The sequence below is a fragment of the Dendropsophus ebraccatus genome, chromosome 3 (genome assembly GCF_027789765.1).
Source record: "Dendropsophus ebraccatus isolate aDenEbr1 chromosome 3, aDenEbr1.pat, whole genome shotgun sequence".
Lineage (NCBI taxonomy): Eukaryota > Metazoa > Chordata > Amphibia > Anura > Hylidae > Dendropsophus > Dendropsophus ebraccatus.
This window is the reverse complement of record NC_091456.1, coordinates 52,703,265-52,726,671: the sequence shown is the minus strand read 5'-3', so window position 1 is coordinate 52,726,671 and position 23,407 is coordinate 52,703,265. Positions and strand designations below refer to the sequence as shown.

At 41.3% G+C, this 23,407-nt stretch overlaps 1 protein-coding gene across 2 annotated transcripts in view; it reads right to left on the bottom strand.

Moving 5' to 3' along the window:
- TUT7 (terminal uridylyl transferase 7) overlaps positions 1 to 23,407 on the bottom strand; it is a 54,201-nt gene that overhangs the window by 14,411 nt on the left and 16,383 nt on the right. For both annotated transcript variants that reach the window (XM_069961768.1, XM_069961767.1), the window contains 19 exons: positions 23,133 to 23,249; positions 22,853 to 23,030; positions 20,630 to 20,718; positions 18,191 to 18,242; positions 18,020 to 18,089; positions 16,324 to 16,450; positions 15,822 to 15,941; positions 13,638 to 13,769; positions 12,949 to 13,129; positions 10,975 to 12,050; positions 10,336 to 10,486; positions 9,723 to 9,809; positions 8,651 to 8,751; positions 8,477 to 8,534; positions 7,866 to 7,969; positions 6,981 to 7,070; positions 6,785 to 6,898; positions 4,536 to 4,613; positions 1,954 to 2,131 (listed from right to left, as the gene is read on the bottom strand). In XM_069961768.1, the coding sequence (XP_069817869.1) occupies positions 1,954 to 2,131; positions 4,536 to 4,613; positions 6,785 to 6,898; positions 6,981 to 7,070; positions 7,866 to 7,969; positions 8,477 to 8,534; positions 8,651 to 8,751; positions 9,723 to 9,809; positions 10,336 to 10,486; positions 10,975 to 12,050; positions 12,949 to 13,129; positions 13,638 to 13,769; positions 15,822 to 15,941; positions 16,324 to 16,450; positions 18,020 to 18,089; positions 18,191 to 18,242; positions 20,630 to 20,718; positions 22,853 to 23,030; positions 23,133 to 23,249 (3,103 nt within the window). The remainder of the gene's footprint in view (positions 1 to 1,953; positions 2,132 to 4,535; positions 4,614 to 6,784; positions 6,899 to 6,980; positions 7,071 to 7,865; positions 7,970 to 8,476; positions 8,535 to 8,650; positions 8,752 to 9,722; positions 9,810 to 10,335; positions 10,487 to 10,974; positions 12,051 to 12,948; positions 13,130 to 13,637; positions 13,770 to 15,821; positions 15,942 to 16,323; positions 16,451 to 18,019; positions 18,090 to 18,190; positions 18,243 to 20,629; positions 20,719 to 22,852; positions 23,031 to 23,132; positions 23,250 to 23,407) is intronic.

Genomic DNA, 23,407 nt, shown 5'->3' with positions numbered 1-23,407 from the left:
GGCCGCGTCAGCCCGCCCCCACCCCGGCCGGGAGCACGGCGCTTCCTGGTGTCCCCGGCCGGGGTGGGGGGCGGGCTGACACAGCCGGCATGCAAGAGCAGAGAGCGGCGGCCAGATAGATAGTGTGAGGAACGGGGCGTGCGAGCAGGCGGGCCGGAGTCAGCGGCTGGTCGGATAGTGAGGAGCGGCGGGGAATCAGCGGCGCGATAGTAAGTTTGAAGCCGGGAGGAGGGGGAGCGGCGGGGGGCATGAAAAGCAGCCCGTGTGAGTGGCGGAGTGGGCGGTGATAGGGATAGCAAAAGGTACTACTCCCCCATTATCTGCAGAGTAGTACTTTGTATATGTTTCCAGCACCGAGCAGGGAGGGGGGAGGTAGATGGCACCTCTCTCCCTCCCTGCTCTGTGCCCAGCAAATGTATTCATTGAATACATTTATGGGATACTTTAGAGAGCAAGGACACTTGCTCCCCAAAGTATTCCATAAATGTATTCATGAAGTCACAAAAGTACAGTGCATAACATTACATATACTGTAATTCCTATGGAGTGTCCAGCAGGGGCGCACTATATATAGAAGTCAATGGTACTCACACCATTACACCTTTCGTCGTGACGTCACTGCTTCAGAGATAATTCTAACACTTCCTGATACACTAAATTAAGGGAAATAGCAGTATATGATCATTTCCCATAATGTACATTAGAAAATTGTATAACTTTCCATAAGTAATAACATAAAAAAATAATAATTTTGGCCGGACTTCTCCTTTAACCTAAAATTTTCTCTTTTCGATTGAAAAATGTGAGGGAGAAAAAAAAAAAGCCAGAATAAAAGAGTTCACATACATGTACGCATACTTTTAATGTCCTAGAGGCTGAAGAGTCAGGGGTTCTCCCCAGCCCTCTGACTGAGCTCTAGCAGTCAGAGAACCGGATGCAAGAGCAGAGGTATGGGTCCTCTCCGCTTCCCAGTGCCTGTTTAGGGCTCTTTGCCCCTTAATTACACTCTCACCAGCTGATTTTGAGAAAATAGAGATTATCTCTATCTCTCTCATATTATATATATACATATATACACACACATATACACACACACACACACACACACACACACACACACACATATACACACACACACATATACACACAGGTACCTTGGTTTAAGAGTAACGTGGTTTAAGAGCGTTTTGGTTTAAAAGCTCAGTTTCAAAATTGTGTCTTGGTTTAAGAGCTCCCTCTACTGGGTGGGAGCACAAGTGGAGGGGAGGCATGGTCTGCATAGCGTGGTCTACCACCCTGTACTCTAACCCAGGAAGTCTCCCTCTCCTTCAAAATCATAGCTGATTCACTTCAGGCTGATTCACTTCAGGCTGATTCACTTCAGGCTGATTCACTTCAGGCTGATTCACTTCAGGCTGATTCACTTCAGGCTGATTCACTTCAGGCTGATTCACTTCAGGCTGATTCACTTCAGGCTGATTCACTTCAGGCTGATTCACTTCAGGCTGATTCACTTCAGGCTGATTCACTTCAGGCTGATTCACTTCAGGCTGATTCACTTCAGGCTGATTCACTTCAGGCTGATTCACTTCAGGCTGATTCACTTCAGGCTGATTCACTTCAGGCTGATTCACTTCAGGCTGATTCACTTCAGGCTGGGGCTTTCATCAGGGGACAGGCCTTTGGAGGTAATCTCTCCATAGCTGTAACCCCTCTCTCCCTGGACAGTGCTGCATGTATGTGCCCACATCTGCCCCGGATAAATATATATATATATATATATATATATATATATATTATATATATATATATATATATTTTTTTTTTTTTTTTTCTATAATAAAAATGTTTAGATAAACATTTAGGACATCCCATACTATACAATGGGTGCTGCATTATTAAAGCTGCTGAATAACTTGCATATCAATGCTTAATACAAATAAATGTACACACCTTCAATGACAATATACTTGGATGTCCACTGCTTTTTAAAAGTGGTCAGCAAGCTTTTCTTTCTGATGGAGATGACATGTTCTTTAAAATCAAAGTCTTCAGTGTAAAAGCGAAGGAGGCCCAGCCATAGTTCGCCAACAGATTCCTTATTTTTTCCATATTCCGGCCAGTATTTTGCCTGAAAATTAAAGTACAATACCTTGAAGCAGTCTTAAAAGAAGTGAATGCAAATAAAGCAGTCATAAATTCAGCTAATAGAAATAGGTAAATTAGGTATGAGAATCTGCATTGTGGCTGTAATATTGAGGCTAAAGTGAAGCTATGTTATGGCTGTAAGCAACTTGCTTAAACAGGAACCAATTACCTAAAAAAAAAAAAAAAAAAAAAAAAAAAAAATTTGATATGAGGCCAATATGTGCTAATACACTCTCCAACACGCTTTCCACACATCTATAGCATCTGCCCCTGCCCCATACAGCCCAAAATCATACTTTGATCTCGTCCCCGCTGTATGCAAATTCTAGTAAGGTAGTCATGCGGGAGTTTGTTCAGGCCGAGTAGTCACGGCCTCGGGGGCGGGGTTTGGCTGTGATCACACCTCTATGGGAGTCATTCACAGCCCCGTCACTGCATCATCATCCGGGGCGGGGCTGGGACAGCGTAGCTGAGATACAGCACATCAGCTCCCTATCCCCTGTACTGTGTATGTGTGAACTGGCCTCACATACAGTCAGCTGCTGCTTTACACAGCGTCCCTGAATAGATGATTCTAACCCAAAAGGGGTAGAATCAGAGACGGGCGAACCGGGTTTGGGTCCATCCAAACACGAACGATTGGCATTTGATTAGCAGGGGCTGCTGAAGTTGGATAAAGCCCTAAGGTTGTCTAGAAAACATGGATACAGTTAATGACTATACCAAAGTTTTCCACATAGCCTTAGGGCTTTATTCAAGTTCAGCAGCCACCACTAATCAAATGCCGAAAGTTTGAAGAAAGAAAAAGAAAGAGAAAGAAAAAGAAAGAGAAAGAAAAAGAAAGAGAAAGAAAAAGAAAGAAAGAAAAAGAAAGAAAGAAAAAGAAAGAAAGAAAAAGAAAGAAAGAAAAAGAAAGAGAGAAAAAGAAAGAAAGAAAAAGAAAGAGAGAAAAAGAAAGAGAGAAAAAGAAAGAAAGAAAAAGAAAGAAAGAAAAAGAAAGAGAGAAAAAGAAAGAAAGAAAAAGAAAGAAAAAGAAAGAGAAAGAAAAAGAAAGAGAAAGAAAAAGAAAGAAAAAGAAAGAGAAAGAAAAAGAAAGAAAAAGAAAGAGAAAGAAAAAGAAAAAGAAAGAAAAAGAAAGAAAAAGAAAGAAAAAGAAAGAGAAAGAAAAAGAAAGAAAAAGAAAGAAAAAGAAAGAAAAAGAAAGAAAAAGAAAGAAAAAGAAAGAAAAAGAAAGAGAAAGAAAAAGAAAGAAAAAGAAAGAAAAAGAAAGAGAAAGAAAAAGAAAGAAAAAGAAAGAAAGAAAAAGAAAGAAAGAAAGAAAGAAAGAAAGAAAGAAAGAAAGAAAGAAGCTGCTGTCTTAGGGCGATGGAGTCACACAGAACATGTGGAGAGAGAGGAGGGGGGTTAAGAGTGTCCCTGAATGAACGATTCTAACCCTTTTGCAGGTTAGAATCATCCATTTAGGGAGGCTGTGTAAAGCAGCAGCTGCCAGTAATGTGAGGCCAGTTCACACATACACAGTACAAGGGATAGGTAGCCACTGTGCTGTATCTCAGCTACACAGTCCTAGCCCCGCCCCCCGGATGATGATGCAGTGTCAGGGGGCTGTGAATGACACCCATAGAGGAGTGATTACAGCCAAACCCCGCCCCCCAGAGGCAGTGACTACTCGGCCTGAACAAACGCCCACATGACTACCTTACTAGAATTTGCATACAGCGGGGACGAGATCAAAGTATGATTTTGGGCAGAAAATCAGCTGCAGATCCTGTAGGTGTAAACGCACCCTTAGGGTATGTTCACACGTATCATATCTGCAGCGGATTTCACGCTCTGTGTCCTTTTTTCATCCTGCTGCGATTATGTAAAAGTCAGCATCCTTAACCCCCTAACTGACCTCCATATCCCCGGGGATCCATCGGCGACCCGGCTCCTTTGTTACAAACTGAGCTGCAGGTCTCGAGCCTCCTTAGAGAATGAATAGAACTGAGAGACACGTGCCAACCCATGGCTCAATTCATAACAAAGAAGCCAGGGCACCAATCGAGACATCCCCAGGAGGTACACTGGTCAGACCCCTGCAATCTCATACTTTTCCCCTTTAAGAATATGGTCTAAAAATAGGTTTGCCACACAGACACAGTCAGGCAGTTTTATCTAGTCCTCTTCATATTGCGAGAGGCACTGGCCAAAAAAATCCAAAGTCCTATTTGACAATAAAACAATGTCAAAAGAAACCTTAAACTTGTCAGTAAGTCTTGCATGTAGGATCAGCTCAGCTACTTCTAGGACATGAAAAGCATTATTTTTAGAACAATGTGAGCGCTTGTTTTTCAGGGCTGTACACTGCATACTTTTCATACAGGCTTATTACACAAAGCACTTACCAAGTCTTCTATCTGGGAAAAGAAATACACATTCCAGCCATCAACCAGTATTTCAGGCTTACAGCCATTAGTGTAGATCTAGAACAAAGTGGCATTGTAAACATGGTTTAGAAAGAATAAGTCAAAGCTAACGCACAGCATTTCACAAGGTGCAGCAGTAACAAACATCTAGAATCTACCTATGTTTCAGCATTCCCTAAGATAATCCCCTTTTTTGGACTATATTTCTATTCTAATAGGATTTCTAATTTACTCATATTAAGAAAAATCTCCAGTCTTCCAGGACTTAGCAGCTGTATGTCCTGTATTTTTTTTTCTGTCTGACACCGTGCTCTCTGCTGCCACCTCTGTCCATGACAGCGGAAGTAGAAAATACCCATAGAAAACCTCCACCACCACTTCTTGCAGGACTAACAGCACCTAATAAGTACTGGAAGATTTGGACTGGAGATTTTTTTGAAAGTACTAAATTATAAATCTCTGGCACCGGTTGATTTGAAAAGATTTTTATTTATTTTTGCCGAGTACCCCTTTAAAAGGTAATGGCCAAGAGTTTTAAGTGAAACAAGCAGCGGGAACTGTTGTAATAAAACATTACTCAGCTGTTCCATGCCCTGCTGGTCCACAGATGATGGCTCCTGCTGGTCTTTTTTCACTTATTTTACCAGAGTGATCATGTGTCGTACAGCCAATTGCAAGCTGCACCTAACTTCTCCAGCCACTGGTGTCAAATGTAGAGCAGACCGTTTGCTCATCTTTAGTTACTGAAGCTTTGTAAGTTTTCCCAAGCTGTATGTACATTATACTTTTAGCAGCATCATGCTTTTTTTTTATTTATTTTTTTTTTTTAACCCCTGCTGCAGGCTGGCACATATACTTACCATTGATGATCAGTGTCCCACAGCATGCCTTCTTTCTGGTCCTATGGTACCATTCAAATCCCACGGGCGCCCAAGTGACCTATTCACTGACTGACCCATAGCGAAGGATGCTGAAAGTCAAGGTCTCCAGTGCAACGCTAAGAGTGTGCTCTCAGATGCATCGGAGACCCTGACTTCTAGCCTTCAAAAGCACTGTAGAAAGAAAATTGGCAGAAGAATTGCGACGTCACTGCCAGCAGGGACCGAAGGGCGCCATAGGACCGAAATGAAACCGGGAGACACTGATCATTAATGGCAAGTATATGTGCAAGGCTGTTGCTGGGGGAAAGGGAGGGAGAAGAAAAAAAAAAAAAAACAACGCAGTGCTTCTCAGGGCAACTTAAGAGGTGAAAGAGTCACCACTAGCAGGAAGAATCCTGTGTAATCCCGCCTCTGGCGCTGCCAGTTTCTAGAGTAAAACCCCTATTCACATGGGGAAATCAGAGGGAGCAAGCGAGCGCCGACCTGTCAGGTCAGCGGTCTCTTGCCCCTTGTTCCCAGCTCAATGCCGGCAATATTACACGTGCCAACAGCGAGCGGGGAAGTGTAAGTGTGGAGCTCCCCAGACAATCTTTAGATCTTCCGGGCAGCCCATAGGAGAAAGCGACAGTCTGCTGCTTCTATTACAGAGTGATGGCATTAGATGGTTGCTATTGTTGCCCTTCATCTTTAAACATGTGGAAAGAAGGTAAAAGGCCCTTTATTAGACAAAGCGATCAGCCGCAATGGCCCACAATCGGCCAAATACGTTCAATAATCGTTTCGTGTAATTGGGCCTTAGGAATCACAGACGTTATTACAGAGGACTTCTCTTGCCAGTGGTGACTACTTCGCTGCTCAGGACATCTAGTTCACCACATGCTTAAGTTAAGTATTATTACCTATGGTGCGGGAGATATACAAAGGTAATTTTTGGGGGAATTGTGTAACGCAGATGCTTACACGTTTGCAAACAGTGCTCCCAGCCCTATTAGACTGTATTTATAGCTGCAGACACTATTGAACGGTGATTGGTTCCCTTTCAAATCAAGTCTTAAGGCCCTATTACACCAACAGATTATCTGAGATTTTTTTGAGCCAAAGCCAGGAATGGACTAAAAACTAAGAACAGGTAAAGGAAAGACAGATTTCTCCTCTTTTCAAATCCATTCCTGGCTTTGGCTTTAAAAAAAATCTGTCAGATAATCTGTTTGTGTAATAGGGCCCTTAGAATGGGAACTGTGGTATATTACAAGATTAAACTGCTGGCTAAATGGAAGTGAGAACACAATAAGCCAGATCAGCTTTTAAAATGATTTGAATGATAATCATGTTTGAATTCCAGCTTACCTCTTGGAGAACAGGGATAACAGGTGGATTCCTCTGCTGAAGAAAGTACAGCACCATAAGAGTGTATGCATATGAAGAAAGGCTACCACGTGAAGCATCTCCAATGTCGCACATCTATTGAGAAAAGTGTAACACTGTAGGATTGGGTCAACAAAGACTAACCTGATTTGAAAAAAAATAAGAGCATAACCTATACCTTGGTGAAGACTTTCATAATATAACAAAGATATTTGACTCTTGGGTCGATGGCAGCATAAGATGCTAAAAGACGAGTGTTATGAAGAGCCTGAAAATACACAAACATTTGGTTGTAATAGGAGTTCATAATTGATGGCAAAACTACAGATGCTTTAAGGTAAATTCACACGGACGTATCTGCAGCGGATTTCACGCAGCGAGTTTGCGGCAAAATCTGCTGCGGATACCTCCCCTGTCACTTCCAATGTGATTACATACTCGCAGCTGGATTGTCATCCCACTGCGAGTATGTAAGTCCCGGCCCCATTAACCTCCGCCGCCCGTGATTGTACATTACCTGCACCACGTCCCAGCCACATCTGAGGCTCCTGGAGGTCCCACACGGCCAATCAGTGACTGTGGCGGGGCCGTGCACTGATTGGCTGCGCGGGACCTCCGGGAGCCTGAGATGCGGCCAGATCGTGGTGCAGGTAATGTATCATACCGGGCGGCGGGGGTTAATGGGGCCAGGGCCAGCGAATTTTGCTGCAAACTCGCACAGTGTGAAATCCACTGCGGTTACGTCCGTGTGAATTTACACTTAAATGGGCTTTACCATCTATTACCCCCTATTCAGAGATTGTTTTAACCTTCCAGATCACAGGAGTCTGACCGCCACTCTGCAAGTCTCAAAAATTGCATTTACTGGGAAGCGAACTTTGCTGTTGCACTCAGTACTGAGGAACTTGTGGAAAACCAGCAATAAGGTTGCAGTATCCTTTCTGTAAAGCCTACAACAGTTTTGTGCCTACTTCCACACATTGGAAAACAATGCAATGGAACTAACTTCACACAGACTACAATACTGTCCCAGTAAGTGACTTAGTATCTCTTATATACTTACCAGCGTGTTGTATAAACTGATGTCTCCTTCAAGACCACTTCGTACATGGTAAAACTTTACAATTGGCACTTTAGCTGTAGTAATGGGAAGAATGTTCCTCAAACCTTAAATAATGGGAAAAAAAAAAAAAAAAAAAAAACCTCATTAGCATGTAACAAAAGTACAGAATGTTTTCCTTCTCTTGCTCCTACATAGTACACCTCACCCAGCCAATAATCTAACTGACCAGGTACAAGGCATTACAAGGATAATCTCAGTATAGCTTCTTTTCGTCCCAGTGTGCGAATATTAGAAGACACAAGTTGCCTTTACAACCCACTATTTGAAAGCCCTAAAAGTGAACATTTAATACCAGCATCCCAGTATCTTTAATGGGAATCTGTACTGTAGTCTACATGGTGCAGAAACCTTATCAGGTACGAATGCTATTATATGGGGCTAATCTCCATACCAAACCACAGCGAAATCTGCAAAATGCAGGGTCAAAGTATCAGCAATCCAAGGTTTTGCACTTGGATTTTCAGTATTTGCAGAGGCCCTAAATCCCTGGATGTCTAATTGGTGTCTAAACAGTTAAACTGTGTCTAGTCATCTTAACAGGTCAAGATTACCCTGATGTCTTCTAAGAAGCCTTGCCAAATCTTCAATGGTCCTTATAGAATCCAGTTCCTATGAAAAAGGGAAAATAGGAACAAAAAAAACAAAAAACACAAAACACCAGAGAAAGTGGTCATTAGAGTGCCTACTGCATAGCACTATATTTTACTATAAAGTGTTTCTATTACCTCAGCAGTTTCAAGTCCCTCAAAAGTCATGCAGATATCCAAGTCACTCTGTTTGAAACCAAAGCCATTTTTTGAAGAACCAAACAAACTGAGCCTGGCTCCTATAAAGAGAAGATGGAAAGAAACTGTTAAGTACAGTTTTGCCTTCTTTCAGGCGATTTTACTCAGGCGGACAGATTCCCTTTTAAGTGGCACAAATCTTGATCACCCTTTAAAGCGACTCTGTACCAACAATCTGTCCCCCCCCCCCAAACCACTTGTACCTTCGGATAGCTGCTTTTAATCCAAGATCTGTCCTGAAGTCCGTTCGGCAGGTGATGCAGTTATTGTCCTAAAAACAACTTTTAAACTTGCAGCCCTGTGTCAAACGGGCATGGCCTAGAGTGTCTGTGCATTAGGCCGGCACAACCTCTCTGTCCCTCGTCCCCGCCCTCTTCATCATTAGGAATGCTCCAGCCAGGTATTTTATTCCTCACTTGTCTGAACACTGCACAGATGCTTTAACTATTCAGCCCATGTGCCGTGCTGACACAGGTGACGAATAGTAGAAAATCTGCCTGGAGCATTCCTAATGAGGAGGGACAGGGAGGGTGTGCCAGCCTAATGCAAAGATACTCTAGGCCACGGCCTTTTGGCACAGGGCTGCAAGTTTAAAAGTTTTCAGGACAATAACTACATCACCTGCCGAACAGACCCCAGATCTTGGATTAAAAGCAGCTATCTGAGGGTACAAGCTGTTTGGGGTGGGCAGATTGGGGGTACACAGTCACTTTAAGCAGTTTGGTTATCATGTAGAACTATGACAGATCCTTTCATACCACCATTTGTCAGCCATCAAAAGGATTTTTTTTTTTTTTTTTTAACAAGGGAAAGCTGTATGATCAGCTAATGAACAAGCGTTTGCTTGCTTCTTGGTCTAATATAAAGGGTAACAGAGACCTGTTGAAATGATAATCACCGTATGTTATGGGAACCAGATTCTCCATAAACAACAATGCTTGCAGTTACTAACAATCAGGTTACAGTGGCTGATCTATATGGTCAAATAGGTTAGATATTAAACTATATTTACCCTTAAATTCACGTCTGATAAAATCCTCCAGATCTTGTCTTATATGCTCCCGAGCCTTATCTTCTAGGGAAGTAGGACGAAAATCCTCTGTGCAAAACAAGACCAGTGATATAAAAGGAAAAAAAAAAAAAAAAAAAAAAAAAGTGTAAGATTCCTATGTATTGGATGCATATTCACAATGAACTTTTAAAGTTAAAAAATATGTAAAAATGGAGAAAGATTGGTCAAAAACTGGTGGCTGGTTTTACCAACCAGCAGAATTATGAAGCCATGTTTAGTAGATGCATTGCTAGATGTTAGAGATGAGCATGCTCAAGGTTCAAGTCGATCCGAACCCGAACTTTCGGCATTTGATTAGCGGTGGCTGCTGAAGTTGGATAAAGCCCTAAGGCTATGTGGAAAACATGGATATAGTCATTGGCTGTATCCATGTTTTCCAGACAACCTTAGAGCTTTATCCAAGTTCAGCAGCCACCGCTAATCAAATGCCGAAAGTTCGGGTTCGGATCGACTCGAACCTGGTTCGCTCATCTCTAATGTTCATGTATTTTAAAGGATGTGATTGAGAGTTGTCAATGTCAGAACATCCTTCCCCTTCTGTAGATACACTTACCGTAACATTGAATGCAAACTTGATCCAAGAGCTGTCGGAATTTAGCAGTGAGTGGTGGCAAAGGTTCCAGTTCAATTTTTTTAAAGTCTTCTGGACAGTCCTTCTTTAGATGCCCTTCTTTCTTACACAAGTTACATACAACAGTGGGAAGCTGAATTGCAAATACAATGAAAAAAGAAAAAACGAACAAACATTTTAACTGTATAGGAATGTAAGTTAAAGCCCACCAGCAAAGCTTAATCCTGATGATAGATCAGAAAAAGAGATTGCTTGATTAGAAATAATCCAGAAATCTTGCAGAAAAGACATGAGTCTTTTCAACCGTACTACGTAACTATGGAAGTATCATTCATGGATGCATTATATCCTTCACTTCCAGAACATGCAAAGAGATAGCATTTAATGGAATAACCCAGAACCATGGGTAACGACAAAGCACTAAGCCTGCCACAGACCGGTAGTCCAGCAAAGCTGATCATAGGCATGGGTAGAAATGCTCTTCTGAGCACTTGGCCCCTTCTGTCAACAGGACTCCTACTGACCAAAAGGTCATGTGACATGTATCAAACTTTAAATGAAGAGAAAAAGCTACTTCAAATAACACGAAAGGAATCTAGGTGGAACGGTTTCACCACTCACCTTGCCTTTTGTAAACGTTGGTTTGTTGAATTCATAAAACATACACATCTCTTCACTGACCGAGCTTTCAGTAACGGGCAAGGGCTTCTTGGCATCTTGTGCTTTTGGGAGTGTTGTGTCACCAAGTCCTTCATTAATATTTTCACGGTCTTTAGAGCTGCCGGCAGGTACTAGTCCATATTGGTCATCTTCCGACAATTCAACCACTGTGCCAGTGTAGGTGTTATCCAACTCATCGTCGTCATCAAGGAGATCTAGATGTTCCCTATGATTCAATATTAAACTAGACTCTTCCTCATCTTCCTCCTCCTCCTCATCATCATCTGAATTAGTTACAGGTGCCTGTCCAAATTCATGGGCAGTTTCCTCTAGTTCATCAGTACCCTCTGTGCTCTCCTCCTCTACATCCCCTTTTCTAACATAGAGGTCACTGCTTTCCAAGCCAATTTCCTCACCTTCTGTCCCAACACCTCCCTCAAAGTCAGACAAGCTGTCCGTTTCTTCATTGCCTGCCAAAGCTGCCTCTCCGCTTTCACTGTCTTCCTCATAGCTTTGATGAACCATGATGTAATCACCTTGTCCCTCCCTTCCAATTAAAGGGGGATCATCATCATCATCATCAGAATCTTCGTGAGGACTTTCTGGTTCTTCACAGCCCTGGAAGAAATCTTCTGGGTCATCTAAAATAATCTCCTCTGTTATGCAGTCAGCGTCTTCAAGACTAACATCTGGGTAGGTGGTATCATACACCAGCTTCTTCTTTGCTATACTATCCAACTCCTGGTTGCTATTGAGCTGGGAAATAACAGGAAAGGCCAGACTCTCAAGGTTTTCTATTAAATCTTCCAGATTCTTGCTTGTGTTCTGAGCAGAGGTTGAACACTTCATTGCATTTTTTGCACCTTCTTTGTTCGCATTTGTAGCAGAATTGGTGGATTTTTGAGTGCTGAATTTTCCAGACTTTGTTTGGGGCATGGCAAAATATTTGTAGGTTGCTTTCAAGCAGTGGAGGAGGTACTCATACACTAACTGACTGTTCATTGATCTTGCAACATTCCTCTTTATAGAGTAAGGATCTAGATTTTAAAAGATTACTATTGTTAAGTTATGAAAAATTAGCGTTATTTGACAAGCATTTATATAAAACACCATGGGCGAGATTTATCAAACATGGTGTAAAGTGAAACTGGCTCAGTTGCCCCTAGCAACCAATCAGACTCCACCTTTCATTCCTCAGACTCTTTGGAAAATGAAAGGTGGAATCTGATTGGTTGCTAGGGGCAACTGAGCCAGTTTCACACACCATGTTTGATAAATCTCCCCCCATAACTTTTCTTTAGGGACAAGTGAGCCTCCATATTTGACTCTCCTGGTCTTTGCGTGCTCTCACTCACCTGTTTAAGTGACCCTTTATTATTAAGCATCTCTAAGGAATGCACTTAAAGGGGTACTCTAGGGAAATTCTCTTTCAAATCATCTGGTTTTAGAAAAAAATATATAGATATATATTTAATTCACTTCTACTTACAAATCGCCAGTACGTATAAGCTGCTGTATGTCCTGCAAGCAGCAGTGTATTCCTTCCAGTCTAACACAGTGCTCTCTGCTGCCACCTCCACCTATGACAGGAACTGTCCAGAGCAGTAGCAAATCCCAATACAAACCTATACTTCTTTGGACTGTTCCTGTCATGGACAGAGGTGGCAGCAGAGAGCACTGTATCAGATGACTAGAAAGACTACACCACCACCTCCTGCAGGACATACAGTACTGGAATGCTTGACATTTTTAAATAGAAGTAAATTACAAATATATAACTTTGACACCAGTTGATTTAAAAGGGACAGCATGCCCCTTTAATATTTCACTGTTCCCAATCACCTGACACTGAGGCCAACCCTTTTTACATAACAATTTTACCAGATATTAATCATCAAAGCGGGTAAATAAGAAATAGAAATATAGCAACGTTACCTTCTATAGCAATTCGTTTTTTAGGCCAGTCCTTCGATTCTCTAGACAGCTTTTCTTTTACACGGACATTGACAACTAGGTCAGCCATGTTGAATTCCAGTGCATAAAACCTAAGCAGATCTACCCAAAGTTGACCAATAGAGGCAGCACTCTGTTTATCTGTGTCAAAAAAGAGTGGAACCTAAAAAAAAAAAAAAAAAAAAAAAAAAAAAAGAACCCACAACATTATACAATTAAAGCCTATGCAAGGTTTTATCCAAGGATTACGACTATTTGAAAATATTACTGCCGGTCATGAAACGTGGCATTTTAACTGCGTACCTGCTCTAATATCTTGGGGAATAGACACCTATCCCTGCAATGGATTGCCCAACAAAGGCAATGTAAAAAGGTAAAATGTATATTTTTTCATGCTTGACCAGGAAATTGAATCTCTTTACCACATTTACTTTTGCATAATTTATTTTTTATTTTTTTGCATACTTTTTTATCCTTTAACATATATACTGGCATATAAACACAAACACACACACACACACACACACACACAAAAATTGGATTACCATGGCGCAGCATCAATTATGGTCAATCAGTCCTATTCATCAATTCCATATATCTGGCATAGCTGCCTCTTTGGGGACAGAGCTGGATGCCTTCAATTTTTCACACTGAACTAAAATGACATTTACCTTTCCTTTAGGACATGCTTCATTACTTTGATTCTCATTGTCTGATAGAGAACAGTATTCCCAAAACACATATTCATTGTTGGGTTCTTTCAATCTGAATTGGCCCATTTTAGAAATTGTAAAGCCATCAATCTATTTAAAGAAAAATGGCAATGTGGTTAATAAAGTTAAGAAACATATGACTATTAACAGAAATAAGTAAACATTAGAGATGAGCGAACCTGGAGCATGCTCGAGTCGATCAGAACCCGAACTTTCGGCATTTGATTAGCGGTGGCTGCTGAACTTTGATAAAGCCCTAAGGCTATGTGGAAAACATGGATATAGTCATTGGCTGTATCCATGTTTTCCAGACAACCTTGGAGATTTATCCAAGTTCAGCAGCCCCAGCTAATCAAATGCCGAACGTTCGGGTCGACTCGAGCATGCTCGAGGTTTGCTCATCTCTAGTAAACATTCAATAGTATCAGCTAGGACTGTGTGACCTGGGCCAAAAATTTTCAGTATTTAACATTATGGGCGATTCATGATTTAAGGCTGGGTTCACACTACGTTTTTGCGATCAGTTTTCTTCATCCATTTTGTAAAAAAAAAAAAAAAAACGGATGCATTTGTGTGCATGCGTTTTTCCATTGACTTCCCATTATTAAAAAAAAAAAACAGTTTTTTTTAACACTTAAAAGTAGTCAATTTTATTTTTGTGCCCATTTTAAAAAACAAAAAACAAAAACAAAACAAAAAACAGATGCACACAAATACTTAGTTTTTTGCATCCGTTTTAATCCTTTTTGCAAAAAAATACGGATTGCAAAAATGGAGTGTGAACCCAGTCTAAATCTCAGTATTGAAACAGAACATTTTTCTCCCTGCAGGCACCTCAAATACAATTTTAAAGTTTGAGGCAGCAATTGTATTGCTTCACACAGGAACAGTGCCCCCATAATAAGCAGTTATGCCCAATATGTTCACCCCCCCCCCACATGAAGAGTGGCCCCCATAGTAGTTAGTCTCAGTAAATTTTATTTCCCTGATGTAGGTAGTTGTCTTGTTAGTAAACCTCACCCCCCCCCCCATGTAGTAAGTCTCGGTGTAGTAAGCAGCACCTGTACATAACTCCCTCTGTAGACGTTCCCCCTGCACAATCCACCCGATACAGGGTACTACATTCATGTCAGATATGCTCCTGAATATCTTTCACTTTTAAAGGCTGTAAACCTGCCCTGAAGTCCTTTACACAGCTTCTGATTTGTGACAGTGTAGGTTAGGCCTATCAAATATTTCACTTACACACTGCAGCACAGAAAGGGTTAACAGCAAGGAAAGCAAGTCTTATACTGCTGACCATCTCAGCAGAACGTTACTTTTATCCGCTCCTGTAATGTGCGGAAATCAGCTCTGAGGTCAGCACTGGAGAAGCGGATAAGACATGAATGTAGTAATGGTGTAAGTGATGCAGAGTATTACACAGTCTTGGAGCGGTCAGAACAGTATCTGGTATAGCGGAACTGAACAAAATAGCGTGCAAAGCAGGGGAGCACTGTGCTTTTGGTAAGAACAGCCAATGACTATAGAAGTGCCGACAGGAAATTGAAAGCACACTGGGAGAATGAAGGGGGTTTAAGTGTACCTGTCGTTTAAATTTTCTTTGCAGAAATCAATAGTCCAGGCGATTTTAAGAAACTTTGTAATTTGGTTTATTAGCCGAAAAATGCATTTTTTATCATGAAAAAGCAGTTTGAAGCTCTTCCCCCTGTCTTCGTGGTTTTCTATGGAGAGGGGAGGGGTGGAGGGAGATGAGGCACCACAACAGGACAACAAAGAATTAATTTACAGCTACATCACCGGCAGTGAATGAGAGAGAGAAGGGGGGGGGGGGGGGGGGGGGGGGGGGGGAACTGGGAAAAATCTTTTTGAATGCAGATAATGGCATATTTGCCTAATAAACACAATTACAAAGTTTCTTAAAATCGCCTGGACTATGATTTCTGCAAAAAATATAAATAAATGAAACGATAGTGACACCAAGTATGGCCCTGTAAAAGTTAAATTAAAATTTCACTTAAAACTTTAGCCAGAGCTGTGCTTGATTTGGACAGCTTAAGATTTATTCTAGAAAATAACCCCTTGTGGCTTATTCACTCTTTTCTTACAGAATAACTACCAAGTTGTGATACTAGAACATACCCACGGTCCTAGGTAAACAGGAAGAACTGGCTCCTTTCTTTGCTGGAGGAAGAACACCACCATGAGTGCGGCCACATATGGTGGTAAGCCACCTTCTTCTGGCTTATCAATGCCACATAGCTGTTAAAATAAATATGTATAATATTAAAGAAAATTTTTTAAATGATTTAGCAGATCTCAAACCAAATGGGATCTCTCTAAAAGAAAAAACTTCTGACACATCAGAGATGTTAAAAATTTTCATCAGTCAGGGTTTGAGTGTTCACACTCCAAAGATCAATAGAATGAGCTGCTGCCCAATCCTCTTCCCACTCTGTGTCTATGAGGACACATGCCCCATAGACTTTCATTATACATTAGTCTCCTCAAGTGACACAAACCCGGGAGAGGACTGTACTGAGCAAAACCTTTCCCCACTCGTTTTTCTGAGCACTCAGACCCCCAACTCATCAAAACTTTTGACATGTCATGTTTTTTTAAATACAAGTAGCATTTTTTTTACCTTTGCCCAATATCTGAAAGCCACCACCAGTGGAACAAGTCTGGACTCTTGTTTACCCAAGGCAGCCAGAAGGTTGGTAGTGAGACAAGCGTTATCATTGCCAGCACTCACTCTACATATAAGGTCACTAGAAGACAGAAAAAAGATTTTACATTAGTTTTTGTTATTTTTAGATTTTTATACCAATACCAAACTATTAAAATAGTTTAGTGTATAAGGGTACTTCACATCACTTGTCTTTAACCCCTTAAGGATGCAGCCAATTTACCTTAACCCATTCTCCTTCACATGCCAACTATAATGTATAGTATAAATAACCCCCAGCACTGTGCCAGCCTATTTAGGACTTCTTACATTTCTGTTCCCAAAGCACCTTCCCCTCTCCCCCACATGCCCCCTATATTAATGTTCAGTGTAAATCACCAGCACAGGCCTGTACAGTGCACTTCACTTAAAGAAAAATCTGTGTGACCCTGCACCATAGAAGGGGCTCTTAATGGCTCAACAGCAGTGAGGACACTAAAATCACCTTGTCACTGTTTTAAATGATCTGATAAAACTGTGCAGACTTGAAGGGGGAACTCTGTATATTTTTTTCCTGTCGAATCAACTGATTGAAGAAAGTTATAAAGATCTGTAGGTTACTTCTATGCAAAAACCTCAAGTCCTCCAGTACTTAGCTGTAGGTCCTGCAGGACATGGTGTATTCTGTCCAGTCTGACAAAGTGCTCTCTGCTGCCACCCCTGCCTGTGACAGGAACGGTTTTCTATGCCCAAATGCCACTGCTCTGGACAGTTCCTGTCATACACACACACACACACACACACACACACAGGTGTCAGCAGAGAGCAATATGTCAAACTGGAACAAATATACCACCTCCTGCAGGACATACAGCAGCTGATAAGTACTAGAAAACTTGAGTAATTTACAAATCTATATTACTTTCTGACACTAGATTGGAGTACCACTTTAAAGTGGTGGTTGTATGAGCACTGTCACTGCATTCAAACTCTATGAGACCGACCAAGTGGATAAGGGACCAGCAGTCCAGTATGCATGTTGCTGCTTCATTCATGAAGGGACACAGTGGGCAGCCCCTTACCAAATCAGGTGTCATCTATCCTCTGGATAGCTCCAGATTTTATTTTGGTTTACTGTGAGCTTGCTTTACATGGGAGTTTTTTTTAATTATGTTATATTATATTATATATTATATTATTATGACAGTATAAAAATGTTCCTTTTATTCTGCGCTGCAGTATGATTAAGGCGATAGCTAAATGTATATCTTATTAAATGTACATGAGGCTTAATTTTTATTCCACTTTATTGGATGCATGGTGAAGTCACTAAATAGGCAACTCATAGTTAGCCCTCCCATACATGACCCTGCTGATGCTAAGGGTCTAGCTGACTGTCAATCAAGCATATGTAAGGGATGGTGAGCAAGAAGCATCCCCTCAGGTCAAAGGCTTTGGAAAATACTTCATGAAAGCACAGACAGATAAGAAAGGTACCATATGTCCCCATGCCTTAAAGATAAACAGTGTCAGCAGTTTACCAAGTGAATGGACAGAGCTGACAGATTTACTTTAAAGCAGGGGAGAAGAAAATTTTGTGCACATACATTACATTACATTCATTATATATAGAAATGTCCAAGGGCATCACATAATGTCAATGTGTACAAACCTTTGCTTTTCTCTGCACACCACTACAGGCACCCTGGCATGAAAGTCAGCCTCAAAGTCTGTGAATAAATCTAAACAGAAAAAACAAGAATAATATTTAGATGAGATGCCATATGCTGCTCCAGTGGAATCCAATCTTTGATCTATAACGGCACATGGCTAATAATCTTACCACTTTGTTGCAGGCTTTCCTGAACTAAAAGAAGAACATCCGGTTGATTCATCTAGAAGTAATAGACACAAAGTAAAAAGTACATTCACAAAAATGCTCTTACCCCAACAGTCACTTCACATTTTCCCTTTCCCACAGCAAAGGGAAAAGCCATTATTCATGTATACTGAAGAAGCTTCTACAAAAAATGGTCACATCAATCAGTATGGCCGGCTTCAAAAAGCAGAACTTTGGTGGTCTGTATTTTGCTTTAGTATTTATTAGCCAAAACTAGCAGTAGTAACCAAGGCTACATTTTTCTCTCTGGGGTAACGAGAAATTGGGTAATTTTTTGAAAGTCAAACAAATTACAAATATGTATGTTAGGAACCAAATGGGCTAGGGAAGTTTGAGGGAATTTCTTTGGAACAGCAAATGTTATTTTTTTAAGGGTAGCCAAACTGATCCGCAGTGGATTTTACGCAGCAAATTTGCTGAGAAATCCGCTGCGAATCCCTTGTCATCTGTCTTGCTTGGGGGGCGTCCGGACATCCCACTCAGCCAATCAGTGCGTGGTGGGAGGTCGAGACGGGAGCCCCCAAAGCAAACTGGAGCATGGAGTAGGTACAGTATGCTCCGGCCAGCGGGAAGTTAACAGGCAGCATTTACATACTCGCAGCAGGATGTCAATTCTGCTGCGAGTATGTCTCCTCATTCAAAATGACTGACAAGGGATCCGCAGCAGATTTTGCAGCGTAAAATCCGCTGCAGATCTGTTGTGTGTGAATCTACCCTAATTGTGCTTTATGGTGTCATGGTTTTGAAGCCAAACAAATTTTCTGTGCAGCCACTGACAACTCCTAAGGGCCCTATTACACCAACAGATTTATCTGACATTTTTTTTTTTGCCAAAGCCAGGAACAGACTATAAACAGAGAACAGGCAATAAAGGAAAGATTTCTCCTCTTTTCAAATCCATTCCTTGCTTTGGCTTAAAGAAAATCTGTCAGATAATGTGTTGGTTTAATAAGGCCCTAAGTCAATGTGAAAATAGCTTTCATGTTAGTCGGGTTTTGGACGATAGATGACCAGAGGGGATAAAATGTATGACAGTCAATGTCCTTACTTAGCGATACAAAGGGGAAAAACTCCCAGCAGGATGCAGACAAACCAAAATGACGCATGGGGAGGTCACGGCTGCAAAATACTGATAAACAGCCACTTATACCAAGTTTATACCTGTTTTTACAAAAGCAAGTTCTGGCTGACCATGGGTATAATGACCCAAATGGAGGGCAATAACATACTAACCAGCTATTGCAGACTTGGCACTAATTGAATCAGGACTTTATGGCTCAAAAAGACAAAAAAAAAAAAAAATCATGGAAACCTAGACTTATATAAAGTGGGAACATAAAAAAACTGCTGCAAATGAGCCTGAACACAGCACAAAAGGGGAGAAGTGCTTTTATTCATAAAAATCCCTACAAATTGACTGTAGGTGAAATTCTTAAAGAAAAAGACTTCACGGGTTTGAAGACAAACCCAAACTCATGCCAAAAAAAAAAAAAAGAAGTGCATGGTAATGTGGTAATTATTATTCCCCTACCCCGCCCATGAGTGAAATAGATACAGAAAACTATAAACCCCTTTTCCTGGGAGTTTAGGACTAAGGCTGCATTCCCACGTTCCGTGATCCTGACGGATCACGGACGTGGAATGCATGTACCGGAGTCCCCCCGCGCCCGGACAGCATCTGTAATTAGATGCTGGGTGCGGGAGAGACTGTATTCATAAGCGCCGCGCTGTAATGAGTCAGCCGTGCGGTGCTGTTACTACAGCGCGGCGCTTATGAATACAGTCTCTCCCGCTCCCAGCATTTAATTACAGATGCTGTCCGGGTGCGGGGGGACTCCGGTACATGCATTCCACGTCAGTGATCAGTCAGGATCACGGAACATGGGAATGCAGCCTTACTGCTGGTTTGGCTAAAAACACTAATTAAAGGGATGACCCAGCACTACAAAAACATGGCCACTTTCTCCCAAAGACAGCCCCACTCTTGTCTCCAGCTTGGGTGGGGTTTTGATGCTCAGTTCCCACAGAAGTGAATGGAGCTTAATTGCAAACCGCACCTGAACTGGAGACAAAAGTCGTGTTGTCTCTAAAGAAAGAGGCCATGTTTTTGTAGCACTGGATAACCCCTTTACAATTAAGCCCAAAAACAACAAGAGGGAACTAGAGATGTATTGAATTTTCAGTTCAATTTCAATACTAAAAGGAGACCAACTGAGAACATAACGACATGCATTTCACCCATGTATTTGCAGGGTGGGTGTCATGGTTGCCTGATGCTTTACCTAGAGAATGGTCCTCTTAAACGTTCCCCAACAATTTTTATACAATTTTTTTACTGTTGATATGAAACAAAAATGTATGCAAACCACATAAGTTACTTACAGTTTCAGGAAACTGAATGTCTATGTTCAGATCAGAATTTCTAAAACCCATTTTGCTGCAAGAGGATCCATAAAGCCTTAAAGAACACCCTAAAAATAAAATGTAGAGTGAACAGTCTTACACACAACCATAAAAGATTTTTTTCCCCTATATTAAAAAGTAGGTGAAAATTTTTATTCAAGTATTGTATTGCCTCCCAAAAGTTATACAAATCCCCAATATACACTTAAGGGAAATGCTTATAAAGTGCTTTTTTCCCTGCACTTACTACAGCATCAATGCTTCACTTCCTGGATAACATGGTGATGTCACGACCCGACTCCCAGAGCTGTGCGGGCTGTGGCTGCTGGAGAGGATGATGGCAGAGGGATGCTCAGTGTCCCTCCAGTGCCCTGTGTCCCTCAGTGTCCCCCTGCCATCATCCTCTCCAGCAGCCACAGCCCAAACAGCTCTGGGAGTCGGGTTGTGACATCACCATTTTATCCAGGAAGTGACATCTTGATGCAGTAGTAAGTGCAGAGAAAAAAAGCACTTTATGAGCATTTCCCGTAATAAGTGTACTGCAATAAAAATTTTCTCCGGACTTCTCCTTTAAGCCATAATTCTAGAATCAAATTTTGAAATTGGTACTGTCATTTATCTAGGCTTTTACTATGTCATCCAGACATTTCAAAAGTTTAGACTACACTGGGCGTTAGTCAGACACTGTGATCACTAATTAACTTAATGGACTACCGCTCACTATAATGTCTCCAAAGGTTTCTCAGCTTATAGCTAGCTATCAGAGCAGGTCTCCAGACCTGATGCAATCAAAACTTTGTCTGGTCAAAAGTTTGGATAAATAGCAGTATTGGTGGCCATACCCCTCCAATAACTGCATAATGATTAGCCCATCCTCCCCATACACAAAGTCCGGCATGGACAAGCGTTCCTAGGGCAGTCCGGCTGCAGTTTTACTCTCTCCTACCCATAGAGAACATAAGAACTTCTGAGAAAAAAAAAAGTTGGTTGGGCAGTTATTTTTAATCAAATCTGACCCCTATTCTCCACAGACATCTGTTGGAGGACTGTTAGGGATTTTTTTTTTTTTTTTTTAAACGGACACAAAAATGAGGTAGACTATGGGGAGATTTATCAAACAGTGTGAAACTGGCTCAGTTGCCCCTAGCAACCAATCAGATTCCACCTTTCGTGTGAGTCTGTGAGGAATGAAAGGTGGAATCTGATTGGTTGCTAGGGGCAACTGAGCCAGTATCACTTTACACCATGTTTGATAAATCTCCCTCTATGTGTGTTAAAAAAATGGATCAGTTTTGATCTTTTTTTTAATAATGAAAGTCAATGGAAAATTGACTGCAAAAAACGTAGTGTGAACCCAGTTTATACTGATGGCTAGAGAGAAGAGAGTTTACAGCAGTGGATCGCTTCATTAGCTCAGCAAACTTCTTATCAGCCGTCTGCCTTTGAAGTTTGTGCCACTCCGCCCCGGGTGCCTGGAAAAGCTGGACCCAGTGCCTGGGAGAAAAGTTTTGTACTGTTAATTCATTAATTTGTTCATTAATTTGTACTGATGGCCACAAGCAGTGGGTACAGCTGACAGAGGTATACAGTGACCCTTTCAATATAGGTCTCATCTCCTGACTGATCAAATGAAGTGAACTTGCAAACTATGCTGATTAATAGGGATAGTTATTCCCCATGTGGTTGGTTAAAGTGTCACTGTTCTAACTTTCAAAATCTAAAAACTGTAGATGTGATAAAGAGTTTGCAATTTACAATTATAATTTTTTTTAGTTATGATGGAAAACACGGCACTTCCCGTTTTCTGACTCTTTTCTCAACAAACAGGAACCAGTCAGAAAACAGGAAGTCCTGTGTATCCCAGGCCATGTGAGTGCTCAGAGAAAAGGCAGTCATGTGACTGATGGACACATTGAGCTGTGACTCTCTATACTGGCCGGAATTCCTGTGTTTATTCTCTTTTACAACCAGCACAAGTCTAAAAATCTACCTTCAGGAGACAACCTGGATTTCTGGTAAGTTCAGCTTTGTTTTACAGCATGATGACAAAAATTATGACTGTATATTGCAAACTTGCTTTATTTCACATCTACCGTTGAGTTAGATTTTGAAAGTTATAATGACAGTGACACTAAGTAAATTATATCACAGAAGAATATGAGTAAAACCTTAAACATTGGAGATGTATGGAACGTATTTTACCTGGTAGTTTATCCTTAATGACGTTTTCCATGGCCGAAACCGTGGACAGTCTCTTGGCCAAGTCATCTTCATCTAAACCATGTTCCTGTACCACCTTATTTATTGCAATACCAATCGCTTGTATCTGAGGCAGTGTTGGAGGCGGCAGGTTTGTCAGTAACTCCTCTTCCCTTTTTTCCTTTATAAACAATTATTATGTATTATATGGCAGTTGTGAGTGGTCTCTTTGTAAGGCCTATAAAGTAGGCTCTACTAAAGTACTTGGAAAAACACGACTCACCTTTAAATTTCTCTTGTGCCTCTTTTCTTTCATGTGTTTATGTGCAGAAGATATAGAGTCAACTAAGGTGTCACACAGCTTGCAGTTATAAACTGCTGTAGGATACCGCCGGGGGCGCTTTTCAGGGTTTGAAAAAAAAATAAAAAAAAGTCAGCAATTAAATTATTAAAGTGACTGTACCAGGCTGAAGAACTGGAGACAGGCCAACCCACCCTTAGAGGGAGGAAACCCCCGCCCCTCTATGATAGGGTTCCATTGATTCTAATGGAGTTACA